This window comes from Oncorhynchus kisutch, linkage group LG23 (genome assembly GCF_002021735.2).
Source record: "Oncorhynchus kisutch isolate 150728-3 linkage group LG23, Okis_V2, whole genome shotgun sequence".
Classification (NCBI taxonomy): Eukaryota; Metazoa; Chordata; class Actinopteri; order Salmoniformes; family Salmonidae; genus Oncorhynchus; species Oncorhynchus kisutch.
Window position 1 is genome coordinate 14,422,215 of NC_034196.2, and position 13,859 is coordinate 14,436,073.

At 41.5% G+C, this 13,859-nt stretch overlaps 2 protein-coding genes across 3 annotated transcripts in view; both read right to left on the reverse strand.

Annotated features, from left to right (window-relative positions):
- Positions 1-458: 458 nt before the first annotated feature.
- On the reverse strand, positions 459-3,965 carry drg1 (developmentally regulated GTP binding protein 1). The gene is made up of 9 exons (XM_020458114.2): positions 3,755-3,965; positions 3,104-3,227; positions 2,840-3,015; positions 2,414-2,483; positions 2,154-2,323; positions 1,867-1,997; positions 1,507-1,674; positions 1,236-1,358; positions 459-815 (listed from the first exon to the last, which is right to left on the reverse strand). Exons 1-9 carry the CDS (start codon positions 3,791-3,793, stop codon positions 716-718), a joined length of 1,101 nt encoding a protein of 366 aa, XP_020313703.1. The 5' UTR covers positions 3,794-3,965; the 3' UTR covers positions 459-715.
- Positions 3,966-4,835: 870 nt separating this feature from the next.
- The window catches only part of kcnn2 (potassium calcium-activated channel subfamily N member 2), a 30,704-nt gene continuing 21,680 nt past the window's right edge, over positions 4,836-13,859 (reverse strand). Inside the window, exons 8-9 of one of the 2 annotated variants that reach the window (XM_031802384.1) lie at positions 12,427-12,496; positions 4,836-7,102 (exon numbers count right to left, since the gene is read on the reverse strand). In XM_031802384.1, coding sequence (XP_031658244.1) covers positions 6,827-7,102; positions 12,427-12,496 — 346 coding nt within the window. In that variant the 3' untranslated portion in view covers positions 4,836-6,826. The remainder of the gene's footprint in view (positions 7,103-12,426; positions 12,497-13,859) is intronic. The other variant, XM_031802385.1, reaches the window with a different exon arrangement.

Sequence of the window (13,859 nt, forward strand, 5' to 3'; positions counted from 1 at the left end):
TGCTAGCAGAATGGAAGGCAGTGGGAGTTTATTCGATCGCCTACAACTTCTCAGAAGGCTTTTTTATCTGCCTTCTCTTCACACAAATGACGGGGATCTGGGACAGTTCCCGGAAAAGCAGTATGTCATTCACGTTGGGCTCGTCAGACTTGTTAAAGGGAAGTTTGTGGTGAGCAAATCGCAGTCCTGATGTCCATAAGTAATTTTTTTCTCATAAGATACAGTAGCAGCAACATTATGTAAAAAATAAGTTAAAGAAAATAAGAACGTTTCATAAGAACAGTCTCTCACCATTGAAAGTAGAGATGGAGCAGGACACACCCATGTAACTGGGGCAGGATTTTGTGATGGAAATGTGAATGTTACATGTGTCACTGTTGTCCAACATAGTAATTACAGTGCATCTTTCAAGGCATAAACCCAATGACATGATGTAAAATAAAAGACAATCCCATAAGTCATATTTATGGTGTTTATTTGATATTTTTGAGATTCAAGGATAATACTCTTCGATGGATTTAATGAATCACATGTCGGCATAAATGAGAGGTAAACGCAACATGGACATTCATATTTTTTCTTTTCTGTTTTTCAAATTCCAAAATAAAATTGAGAACCACAAGACACAGATGTTCTCGTGGATATGTTTGAGAGGGGTCTTCATGAGCAGCAGACTATTTCCTGTGATGAGAAAATTAAGCAATCAGGAGTCTTTTTACTTTTTCACCAGCTGGATAACGTCCTCATCCTCCATGACATGGTCTTTTCCCACCTTCTGGGGGTTGTGTTTCACTGAAGCACCCCACACCAGAGCACTGAAAAGACAGGAAGACAGAGTGTTAGAACAATACCAACCAGCTGCAACATTGAATCATATTTGTCTGTGTGCTGGACACAGTGGCAGCTAAGGCTGCGTTTAAACAGGCAGCCCAATTCTGATTTTTTTTCACTAATTGGTCTTTTGACCAATCAGATCAGCACTGATGTGATTGGTCAAAAGACCAATTAGAGGAAAACATATCAGAATTGGGTACCCATGTGAATTTTGAATGTATTTGTTTTTTTTAATGATAAATGTTGTATATAGTTTTTATATAGTATAGGTTTTTTTTGTTTGTTAATTATTTCTTACTGATTGTGGCTTTAAATCAGTTAAATACTGGGAGTGTACCCCAGTCTTTTCAAAAACATCAACAAGATGCACAAAAGCCATTCATCAACAGTATAGTACTCACTATTTTAATTCTTTGAGGAGGCTTTTATGAATCTTCAAACAGAAGTCCTCCACTGCAGTATGTTCAGTAGGTAGAACAACTGGAGATGTGTAGTCAGGAAGCTGGCCTTTGGGTTTGGTGTATCTGGGGGAAAACACATTCAAATGATTAATTCACAAAAACAACATTTATCCAAGTAGTACAAAACAGTTCTGTGTGTAATAGGAATTATGTTTCATATAGGGTTCCAATGTCCCATATAAGGGCTGTTATGTTGAGTGTATTTCCTTACATGCGCACTAGGTGCAGGTAGTCCCACATCTTCTCCAGAAGGTCATCAAAATTCCAGCGGGAGTGGGCAGAGATGGGCACGCAGTGGGGCACCTTGTAGATGATGTCCAGTTCTTCAATGGAGATCTGGTCAATTTTGTTGAGCACATAAATGCAGGGGATGTACACTCTGGTGGGATTAAACATAACTGTTATGTCAGCAGGTCTGTAGGGGAGCGTTGACCTTGCTTTGGAATGCGGTATAGCGGGACTTTGGCTAGAGGGTATAGATTGGATCCAATCATTGATTAATTGAGGATTAAGAATTTTAAAAACTCAAAAAATGACATCCCTGAGTTTGTAGAAGTGCTCAGCTGCTTACCGGTTTCCCTCCACCACGTCGATGAGGTCATCAGCCGTGGAGTCACTGCGCAGGGTGATGTCAGCGTTGTGGATCTTGTACTCGGCCAGGATGCTCTTCACTGCGTCACCGTCCAGCTCACTCTGTGGACACTGGAGAAGGAGCAAGAAAGGAAGAACACCAGCCCATTGAAATCAAATGAGAGGGATAAAAGAAGAAACTACTTCCAGAGATAGAGAGCTGTGAAGAGAGAGAGAAATGGGAACAGGTTGAGCTGGACGTGAAAGTGATGTATTAAACAGACGTACTGTGACGGTGAAGTTGATGCCTCCTTTGTCCTTCTTCTTGAAGCCGATGTTGGGCGGCTTCTTGTTGAGGCGGATTCCAAAGCCCTCCAGCTCGTGTTCAATCAGCTTCTTGTGGCCCAGAGGCTTTAGAACATCCAACACTATGAGGATCAGGTTGCAGGTTCGAGCCACTGGGAAAAGAAAGACCACAGTTACACACCTTCAAGGTGTGATTGTGACATGTTTGTGTATGGTTCTGATGATTCACTGATGGCTCTCACCTGCGATGACCTGTCGTCCTCTACCCTTGCCATCTTTGGCCCCCTCGATGATACCTGGGAGATCCAGGAGCTTGGAGACACAAAAGTGGAATAAACATACAAATACTGAAACATCTCCTGCAATACAACCACAAATTAAGTAAAAATTACGAGTAGCAAAAATACCAATTATCACTGTTAGTACATATTGTCCTCCATTGGCCATAAAGGAAAACGCCATCCAAAATACATATTTTGGTATTTTCTTCATTAGTCCCCTGTTGATACAGTCCCAAAATGTTTTACACGTCAGCAGTCAAGTTTTCAAGATATTGGACTTTCAAGAAGCATGATGATGTGGAAGTGACACTTGTCTTCTTGAAAGTTCCACATAGTTTTAGAGTGGATTTTCCCTTTAAGCTGAGGTGTAGGATGCACATAAAGTACCTGTATTTTGGCACCCTTGTAGCGGATCACTCCTGGTACTGTGGTGAGGGTGGTGAACTCATAGGCCGCCACCTCAGAGTACACCCCTGCCAGGTTACTTAGCAAAGTAGACTTGCCCACTGAGGGGAACCCTACAAACCCGATACGGGCATCACCTGTTTTTGCCACATCAAAACCTATACAACAAAGAGTGACACATTAGTATTTATTACAATATGACAAGATCTTGTCCACACAAAATGATGATGACGAGTCAGGACTCACCTTCCCCTGTGCCTCCTCCACTGCCTCCCTTTGGTGTGATAAGTTCTCTCCTCATCTTGGCCAGGCGAGCTTTGAGCAACCCCAAGTGGTTAGACGTGGCCTTGTTCTTCTGAGTCCGAGCCATCTACCCAACACAGACAGAGGATGTTTAAATCATTCATATTCAACACAATACGCCAACAGCCAGAACTAGAATATTAGTTAGGCCTACTTGTCCAGAGCCAAGTTATTGCGATGGCTGGCTTTCGACTGATCACAAAGAAAACATTGTCATCACGACACCGGGGTGAATTACAATCTGTCAAAGCTGGGATCTCCGGCGTGGTTCTATACGTACCGGCGCCGGTTAGCATGCTACTGGTGTTTAAATAGCTAGTTTGTTACCCTGCCAACAATATAACGTTAGCTAGCTAATTTACAGGACCCACTAGCTTACATTAAAAGCACAATAACACACATCTATGCTCAGACTCAGGTGTCTGACATCATATTATGGTTCTATTCATTTTTTTAAAGGAGAAATCCATTGTAAGGCCTTGATTAGCCAAGTTAAATTTAGCCAACTAGTTAGCCATCTAGTCAATTGGCCAAACAAAAATGTGATTCACAGCTAACGCGTTAGCTAGCATTCGCGACCGTTAACGAACTTACCTCGGCCTCAATTTCTGCTATTTTAGCGAGTAAACTCATCTTGTAGCTGGTCCTTAGATGATATCACTATAACGATTAAACAAGTTTAATAGCAAAGTTTTAAAATGTTGTAGTTTTATCACGCAATCATACAAAACTAGCTAGCAACAGCTAGCACCCATGCTTTCAACCTGTGGCTGGGGTCTTGGCGGCTCTCGCGAGGAGGAAGAGGGAAGCAAACCAAAAACTCGATGGCATACTGGGCAAACTCAGAAAAGGCGTTGTAGTTGGCGCCACCTACTGGAATGAAGTAGTTTGCAGATTTGTATTTGCTATCTGGCATAAAAAAAGGAATACAAAAATACAAATAAAACAAGTTAGCTGACATGACATATTTCGTGCAACAGCAATGACATGAATGTTGCAGAAATTATGTAATTTAACACATTTCAAATACAAGATTCATGATTGGTTTTGACAAATCATAAATTAAATGTATCTGACGCTGCATAATTCAACACACACATAATTCTCTCTCTCTCTCTCTCTCTCTCTCTCTCTCTCTCTCTCTCTCCCCCTCCTTCCCTCAGTCCATCCCATCTCTCTCTCTCGTGCCCTCCCTCCCTCCTTCTGTCTCTCTCTCTCTCCTTCCCCCCCTCCTCTCGTCCCCCCCACCCCTCTCTCTCTCTGTCTCTCTCTCTCTCCCCCTCCTTCCCTCAGTCCATCCCATCTCTCTCTCGTGCCCTCCCTCCCTCCTTCCGTCTGTCCCCGTCTCTCTCTCTCTCTCCTTCCCTCCCTCCTCTCATCCACCCACCCCCTCTTTCTCCCCGCTCTCCCCCCCTCTCTCAGTCTGTCCCTGTCTCTCCTTCCCCCCTCCTTCCTTCCTCCTTCCGTCCGTCTGCCCCCGCTCTCTCTCGTTCGCTCTCTCTCGCTTGCTCTCTCTCTCGTTCGTTCCCTCCCTCCCTCCCTCCCTCCCTCCCTCCCTCCCTCCCGTCCCCGTCTCTCTCTCCTTCCCTCCCTCCCTCCCTCCCTCTTTCTTTCCGTCCGTGCCCCCCCCCCCCCTCTCTCCAGTCAAATGGATGGTATTAGTAATGCACACGCATCTGGTAAATAGTAGTTTTTATTGTTTAATATTTCTATCGCATACAGTACATAATATCTCAAAAGTATCTATGTTGCTAAAATTTCTGGATCGACTGTCAGTGTTTTAAAGCTCTAATACCAACAACAGTACATTCAACACTGTAGATGGGATTGAGCTTTTGGTTGGTTGGACAAGGTCATTGCAGAAAGTTGACTAGATAAGTGCCCATCAGATGAATGTGGCACACCCCTTTAACTTCTGAAAACCTTGCAGGAGGGAGGGTGCATATTGCCAAAATGTGCATAAATGGTGGAAGGTTACCTTTATTTCCCTTTGTGACTGGCCAGTGGCCAAGCTATTGCTGTTCAAAACAAAGTTACAAAGCTTTGTTGATAATAATGCTATAATCTTGAGCACATACAATATTTTCACAATTACATGTGTCAGAGATTACTTTTTTGCAGTTAGGTTTTGACATTTTACTTCTCAATCTGATAACCACCACTCATTATTAAGGATATGTGGTTAGTGATCACACAGTAAGTTGCTATATCATCTTCTATACATTCCTCTTGAACTAACAATGTATATGCCTATGGTTTTTGAAAGAGATATATTGAACCTCTTCTGAAGTAAGCTATCATTTCAGAAACAAGACAGGCCTGATCATGGTAGGGATGATGGGAGGCTCTTCAACATGGTTTCTTAACCCTGGTCCTGGAGGTTTACTGGAAGATATGTTGAATATGCTGGATTTCATCTCGACCTATGCAACGTGTTGCATCGTTTATTCTGTTCATATCTCTCCATCATCATTTGCTTGTAAATATTGTGTGAAAGACATATATTGTAAGAGGTGTGCGGAGGTGTGCTTATCCTCATGAACATATAAAAATATGAATTTTCTTTTAAAAGTGAGTTACAGTTCTTGTGAGTTATTGGTTTGCATTGCAACCAACTAGCGTTGCTCAGCTGAGGCAAAAAACAGTATAAATACTAAGTGCCTCCAGGACAAGAGTTGAGATATTTTGAGGAAAGAACAAACTGTGTTTGTGATAATTGAAAATATTAATTTCAGTAGCCTAGCAGTTTGATATTGAGGTCCCTTTGTGGTACATAGCATGAGGGCTTTGACTTGAGTCACCCTCACTAATTCACAATTTATTAATTGCGCATTGACCATAAATCCATGCCCAAACATCTAAATTGTTCTTATTTTAAGGAGCAACAAAAATGTATATAATATGTCAGTCAGTATTGAAGTGCATTGATTAAAAAGTAAGTGCAAGTACAGATTTAGATGCATTCATTTTGATAAGAGGACTAAATTGTTTGCAGTGTGGCCCCAAAAATAGTCATTCTACAGGGGCACTCAGCAACATCAACAAAAAACGCTATAGTTGATGCTGTTTCTAACCTAAAAGATATATGTTTTTTCCTCATATTTCAAGCTGCATATGGTACCTCTGAGTGACAGTATGTGGGTACCTTCTTGTGCTGCCCTCTGTCTGCAGTTCATTCATCTCCATCAAATACTTTTTCCTCAATAAAAAGTATTGCTGTAATGCTTGCTGATTGACAGGTCCCTTGATTTCTCAACTTGCTTTAAGGAACACGGCATCTGAATCAAGCCAGCGGAAGCACAAAGTCTGTGAGAAGAAGCACTATTTTAGTGCCATATCTTTACACCCGGCCGGTAACCTTGCTGTCCTAAAACTGGCTACCTCTGCATAGAGATGGAGTATAGTTCTGATCACAGCCCCCATCGATAGGCCTAATAGTTTTTACTGAGGAAAGCATATTTTTCTACAGTCCTGTCACCAGAGCAAGGAAAACAACATCTTTTGAGATAATAAAAAACAAACAACAGCATCAGTTTAAAATCCATTGTCGCGGTACCTTGGATTCTGTCATCAGAATTTGAATAACACTTATTGAAAGGCTTTACAATAAATGCAACCTGGCCATATGATGGCAAAAGTCTTGTTTGTAGGTGTTCCACTTGGGCTCTAGCTGCTCTCGGAGGAGGTGGGTGGTGCCGTGGAGGACGACCTCCGTCTGGAGACAGACTGTGAGCGCTCAGGGCTGTGTTTGTCGTATGGCTGGAGCTGCACCTCCAGGAAGTCCCTGTGCTGCTGGCTGATGACCTGGCTGATGAGTCCTGGCAGGGCCTGCAGGTTCCCCAGCAGAGTCTCCAGCTTGGTCTCCAGCATGGCGATCCTCTTCTCCATGTCCTCCCCTCTCTCGTTCAGGTCTGAGATTAGGTCATACATGATGTTCTGAGTCTGGAGGAGGAGGAGAGACTCACAGTCAGAGTAAGAGGGTGAGAGCCTCCCAGAGCACGGGGTGCTTTAGGCTAGAGAGGTTGCAGACAGTTGTAAAATTATTTCTTTGTTTTATTTACCTTATTTTGCATATGTTATGAACCTTTATTTACACAGGCAAGTCAATAAATAAGAACAAATTCTTATTTACAATGACGATCTGTCCAGAGGCGAAGACAGCAGCGACGAAGAGAACAAAACAAAGACATCACAAGAATACACATAGACATACACACATGGCAACAGTGCATTTGAGACAATTGAGGGGCAAATCCTGACTTAGTCAAATTTTCACTCAGTCATGCATTGATGTCAAAAGGCTAAGTGAAAATTTTACTGAAATGGAAGTTAGGAGTTGCCCCTCAGCTGAGAAGAGAGAGAGCATGAAATTGATACTACTAACTAGATACAGCTTGTGATTCATTTGATCATGGGTTGCATCATTCTAAGTATCTAATCATGCTACTGTTTCCCACTACAACACTAAACTGTTCCCTGGAGATGTTGATTGTACAGGCTATTAGTTTGCACTCCTGTCAGAACTGAACTCAGTCTACAGCTATTCTCAGACAAAAGGGATACAACACAGTCTCGGTGACTGTTGAAAAGAGAACAATCTTAAAGTGCCCTCCAAAACAAAATGATTATTCACTGTGATAAAAAGTGTAAGAAACGCACAGCTGAGTCCATGTAGACAGAGACAGATCAACATAATATAACAAATAGTGGGCACACACTGGTTGAATCAACGTTGTGTCCATGTCATCTCAATGAAAATATGTTGAACGAACGTGGAATAGACGTTGAATGGATGTCTGTGCCCAGTGGGAAAATCGGATGCTGAAGATAAGCAAATCAAATATGAATTGATAACTTGCAGAGAAATTCTGCTGTATACACTTACTAACTTCTGCGCCAGGAAGTTGATCTTCTTCCTCTCGAGACATGGCATGTTATCAAACAGTGAAATATCCAGTTCTGTGGGGGCTGGAGAGTGGGAGTGAGGGCTGCTGTGTACCGAGCTAATGTTCACTATGAAAGTAATCACTGCCAGCCTGTGGCCAATGCCATCCATCATTCATCTTGTCCTTTTCTCATTTGGGGCAGGAATAATGGGTTGGGTGGCTTGTTTAGAATCACAGTGATCCACTGAGGACCAAAACAACACTGACAGCTATTCACCACTGACACTCCAACTGAGGCAGATAACGTTTCGCTAGGTTGCATCACTACCACAACAACTCATCACGTCCTATGATGTTTTAAAAGAAAATAATTTTCCACGGATGATCAAGGAATTTAGAATTGATATGCTTAGAGAGATTAAATCTATATCGGAAACCTTGATGTATAGCCCATGAAATGAGGAACCAATTTTATGGTTGCCTCTGAATTCATGAAAATAAGGATAGGACCTTGAGGCGACAGCAAAATGCAACATTTAGAGTTATTGCCCTGCCAAAACCAATCTGAGCCTCTCTCTGTTAGAAGTGAATTGTGGATAGAAACATACAGTTGAAGTCGGAAGTTTACATACACCTTAGCAAAATACATTTAAACTCAGTTTCACAATTCCTGACATTTAATCCTAGTAAAACTTCCCTGTCTTAGGTCAGTTAGGATCACCACTTTATTTTAAGAATGTGAAATGTCAAAATAATAGCAGAAAGAATGATTCATTTCAGCTTTTATTTCTTTCATCACATTCCCAGTGGGTCAGAAGTTTACATAAACTCAATTAGTATTTGGTAGCATTTCCTTTAAATTGTTTAACTTGGGTCAAATGTTTTGGGTAGCCTTCTACACGCTTCCCACAATAAGTTGGGTGAATTTTGGCCCATTCCTCCTGACAGAGCTGGTGTAGCTAAGTCAGTTTTTTAGGCCTCCTTGCTCACACACGCATTTTCAGTTCTGTCCACACATTTTCTATAGGATTGAGGTCAGGGCTTTGTGATGGCCACTCCAATACCTTGACTTTGTTGTCCTTAAGCCATTTTGCCACAACTTTGGAAGTATGCTTGGGGTCATTGTCCATTTGGAAGACCCATTTGCGACCAAGCTTTAACTTCCTGACTGATGTCTTGAGATGTTGCTTCAATATATCCACATTTTCCTACCTCATGATGGCATCTATTTTGTGAAGTGCACCAGACCCTCCTGCAGCAAAGCACCTCCACAACACAATGCTGCCACCCCCGTGCTTCACGGTTGGGATGATGTTCTTCGGCTTGCAAGCCTCCCCTTTTCCTCCCAAAATAACGATGGTCATTATGGCCAAACAGTTCTATTTTTGTTTCATCAGACCAGAGGACATTTCTCCAAAAAGTATGATCTTTGTCGCCATCTGCAGTTGCAAACCATAGTCTGGCTTTTTTATGGAGAATTTGGAGCAGTGGCTTCTTCCTTGCTGAGCGGCCTTTCAGGTTATGTCGCTATAGGACTCTTTTGACTGTGAATATAGATACTTTTGTACCTGTTTCCTCCAGCATCTTAACAAGGTTCTTTGCTGTTGTTCTGGGATTGATTTGCACTTTTCACACCAAAGTACACTCATCTCTAGGAGACAGAACACGTCTCCTTCTTGAGCGGTATGACGGCTGAGTGGTCCCATGGTGTTCATACTTGCGTACTATTGTTTGTACAGATGAACGTGGTACCTTCAGGCGTTTGGAAATTGCTCCCAAGGATGAACCAGCCTAATGGAGGTCTACAATTGTTTTTCTGCAATCTTGGCTGATTTCTGTTGATTTTCCCATGATGTCAAGCAAAAAGGTAGGCCTTGAAATACATCCACAGGTACACCTCCAATTGACTCAAATTATGTCAATTAGCCTATCAGAAGCTTCTAAAGCCATGACATAATTTTCTGGAATTTTCCAAGCTGTTTAAAAGCACAGTCAACTTAGTGTATGTAAACTTCTGACCCACTGGAATTGTGATACAGTGAATTATAAGTGAAATAATCTGTCTGTAAACAATTGTAGGAAAAATTACTTGTGTCATGCACAAAGTAGATGTCCTAACCGACTTGCCAAAACTATAGTTTGTTTAACAAGAAATTTGTGGAGTGGTTGAAAAACGAGTTTTAATGACTCCAACCTAAGTGTATGCAAACTTCCAACTTCAACTGTAGATGAACTGAGTCAAGAGTATGCCTCTGTTAATCATAAGCAAATTAAACTGGGAATGCATTAAATCGTTATAATATAACACTAATAAAATATGACCAGAACTCAGTGAAGGGTAGACTGGGACTGTAAGTATATTCAATTGAGGCACAAAAATGCTTGTGTAATTGTGGGCTGATTTCACTGACCCAGATTTAGCCGACACTGGGTCCAGGAAGCTGGACGTGTGGGTATACATAGGCCTTTGACCCAATGTATACCCAAAACCCCAAGTAGCTGAAATTATAATGACTACCAACTGACTCCGTAAATCAATGTGTAGAACATTTAAATAAAATTTAATTAATAAATATCCTGCATTTTCATTAATGAAATGGTAATTCAGTTTGAGGACAAATGCTGAAAAAAAGTGTTTAGGATACTGTAATTGTAGACCTACCACACTATTAATGTATCCTGTATTAATTTATTTATTTATTTAGGCAAGTCAGTTAAGAACAAACTCTTATTTCAATGACAGCCTACATCAGCAAAACCCATGACGCTGGGCCAATTCTGCACCGCCCTACGGGACTCCCAATCACAGTCGGCTGTGATACAGCTTGGATTTGAACCAGGGTGTCGGTAGTGGCGCCTCAAGCACTGAAATGCAGTGCCTTTGACCGCTGCGCCACTCGGGAGCCCCAACTCCTTTATGTTCTGCCTGAAATTACTACAACTGTAGGGAAACCACTGCTATGTGAGGGATTTCTCATAGCTTTGCAAAGACTATGCAGCTGCCAAAGTTATTTTAAGTTTCATTATACATCTCCATCTATCTACGGGGAGCTCATGTACTGTGATGATTAATGCTATGCTGCCCTCTGATGGCGAGAGCCACTTATGACATTGATTAAAGATGGCCGAATGGGCTGTACTCGTTTTCTTCCCCAATCTTAACCCTCTCCTAACTCACTGTGAGCCTTCATAGCACTCTGTGATAGGGTGATATTAGCTAACTAATGTATTTTGTGGCATGGTGGCCTGAAACCAATTTGACTGTGGTGGACATTTGAATGTCAGTCCTCTCTCTCTCTCCCTTCCTCTGTCATTGTTTCTGGCTGAATCCTCACATCAGACTCACAGCGTGTCTCCCTTTCCAGGTTAGTATACTGTATTTTTTTGTTGCGTCAGGCTAGCTCTCTGCCTAGTCTTTCCCTAAGGTGTGTCAACGTCTGTTATCACAAGATCACCACCAAAGAGAGATTTGCTGAAAGATAGCAATGTGTTCAATACCATCAAAGTGTGGTTTCCCAGACACTGATTAAGAAAACTCCTGGACTAAAAAGCCATTTCAAGACTCTCCTTGACCATGCTTTTTAATCCAGGACTAGGCTTAATCTAAGTCTAGGAAACCAAACCTAAAGGTAAATTAGTTTGACGTACCTATCAGGATGGGTATCCTGATCTCATAAAATAATATGCATTCCTTTATATAATCTTTAAAACAAAGATACTGTAGGTTTTCACCTACAACAAGGGGTGGAAATGGAGGGAACCTGATGAAACCAGGTTCCCTCTGGGAAGTTATTTTGACATGCAAAAATGTGCAGTTTTACATGTAGTTCATTTTCATTATTCATTTTGACATGTACAAATGCACTGAATTCAAGGAATTTACATTGGAGGGTTCCCATACGGATCCCCCCCCCACCCCTGACAGTATGTATATCGTTATATAATCTTTGAAACCAAGATACTGTATGTTTCCACCAACAACATTCCTGCATCTAGCCTGAGAGCCAGTCTGTTTAATGTGCTATCATGCCAACTCCTTGTCATGCCAATGAGTTGGCAAGAGCACAAACAGATCTGGGACCAGGCTGTCCTGCACCCAGTTCAAGAAGTAGAAATATAATGCATCTTATTTTCTTCCAATGACATTACACAACTGGTTCTTCTTAACATTCATATGGAAAGTCTGTTTATTTGACACCTGTAGACTTTGTTTGTTTATATGAAAATGTGTTATTAATTCCCCCAATGCATTGATATCACATGTATCACATGGAATCCTTCAAATCAAAAAGTGGGTTAGATAGAGATCAATCCAAATGCACAACCAAACTTCACAACCAAAATAAACTGGAATATGTGACGTTTGTCAGTCCAGCTTACCTTTGCAAGGTCCACTAGTGAGTTTGCTTGGTCATTCAGCTTGCGTTGCTCCATTTTAACACTTCTCAATCTGAACAGAAGACCATTCAGAACCCAATAAATGTATCTATTCGGTAAAGATGGGTTTAACAGATCTGTGCACACAGAAGGAATACACACAGAGAGCACTCACTCCTAGGACATGCACAGGATGTGTGTAGAGAATGCAGGATTGGTTTCAGACAGTTTGATTGACTGCATGCAAGTGAAGACCACAGAGTGGAGAAGCTGCCAGAGAGGAGAATGTGTCTATCTCCAGCCCCTGAACTCTAGAAACAAAGACATATACAAGGGCTCAACTAGGTAGATACAATCTGTTGCAATGGGATTTAGCTGAAATAAACGATTAATGCAGTATATAAACTATCATAAGTCGTGGGACCTGGTTTTCTAACCATAGCAAACATTCATACACATGCTAAAAGCTTCATCCAAACACCTGGAAGACGTTTCTCTGTTTGATTCTCGTGAATGATTTAATCCACCTTCAAGTAAGATCATTTTCATTCTCAAAATAGAAAAACACTTTGCTATTCCAACTAAAGTGCTGTGATAGCCAAACTCTACACAAAAGCAGGTATTAATTCATTGTTCAACATAAATACAGCATTGTAAAATATAATTTTATGATAAAATGAATAAAATGTATCATAAAAAGGATAACAACCATTACAGTAAAGTTGCAGCTTTATGTAGTATACCAGTTATTGATCAAAGAGAACATCCACCTGGTACTGTATCTTATGTAAAATGACCTAGTTACTAACAGTGATATGCTACATTGTTACATAGTGAGAAACTCATCCAGCTGGTATGAGGCCTTTCTCTCTTGGTGATGCAGACCAGTTAAAAACACAAAAATACACTTCTTCAAGAGCCAGAGTGAAATGAGTAACTTGCTTTAATCCATACAGCCGGCTTAAATAATTAAAATCTCCGGTTTAATTAGGCTACTAGAGCAAATGTTTATCACCCACACTCACTGGGGAGTCAAAAACAGCAACTGTACTTGGGATATCAAGAGTCGTCCCCCCCCCCCCTGCAGCCACCCGTTTTGCATGCTAAATCAGAATGAGACCAACACACACAGTGAGCTGGAGGCATGACAGTAACATAGCCCTTGTGACCAGCTTTTTCTTTCAGATAAAACCCAATGCTCTCAGACTAATTGTATAAACTGATGAGATGGGCTTTGAGTTAGCGGCTCTAATTAGACTGTGTGAATTTGAGGGTGTACAGCACCATAGAACAAGGAGGAGAACACGAGGGGTCTTCAGGGACCCTCTGCTAATAGGCCCAGATTCATCTAGTCTCATGCAATGGCGCATCATTGTTAGGCATTCCAATACAAAGGCAGAAATGTGTTGAACTAGATGACAGGTTAGAGCAACAAG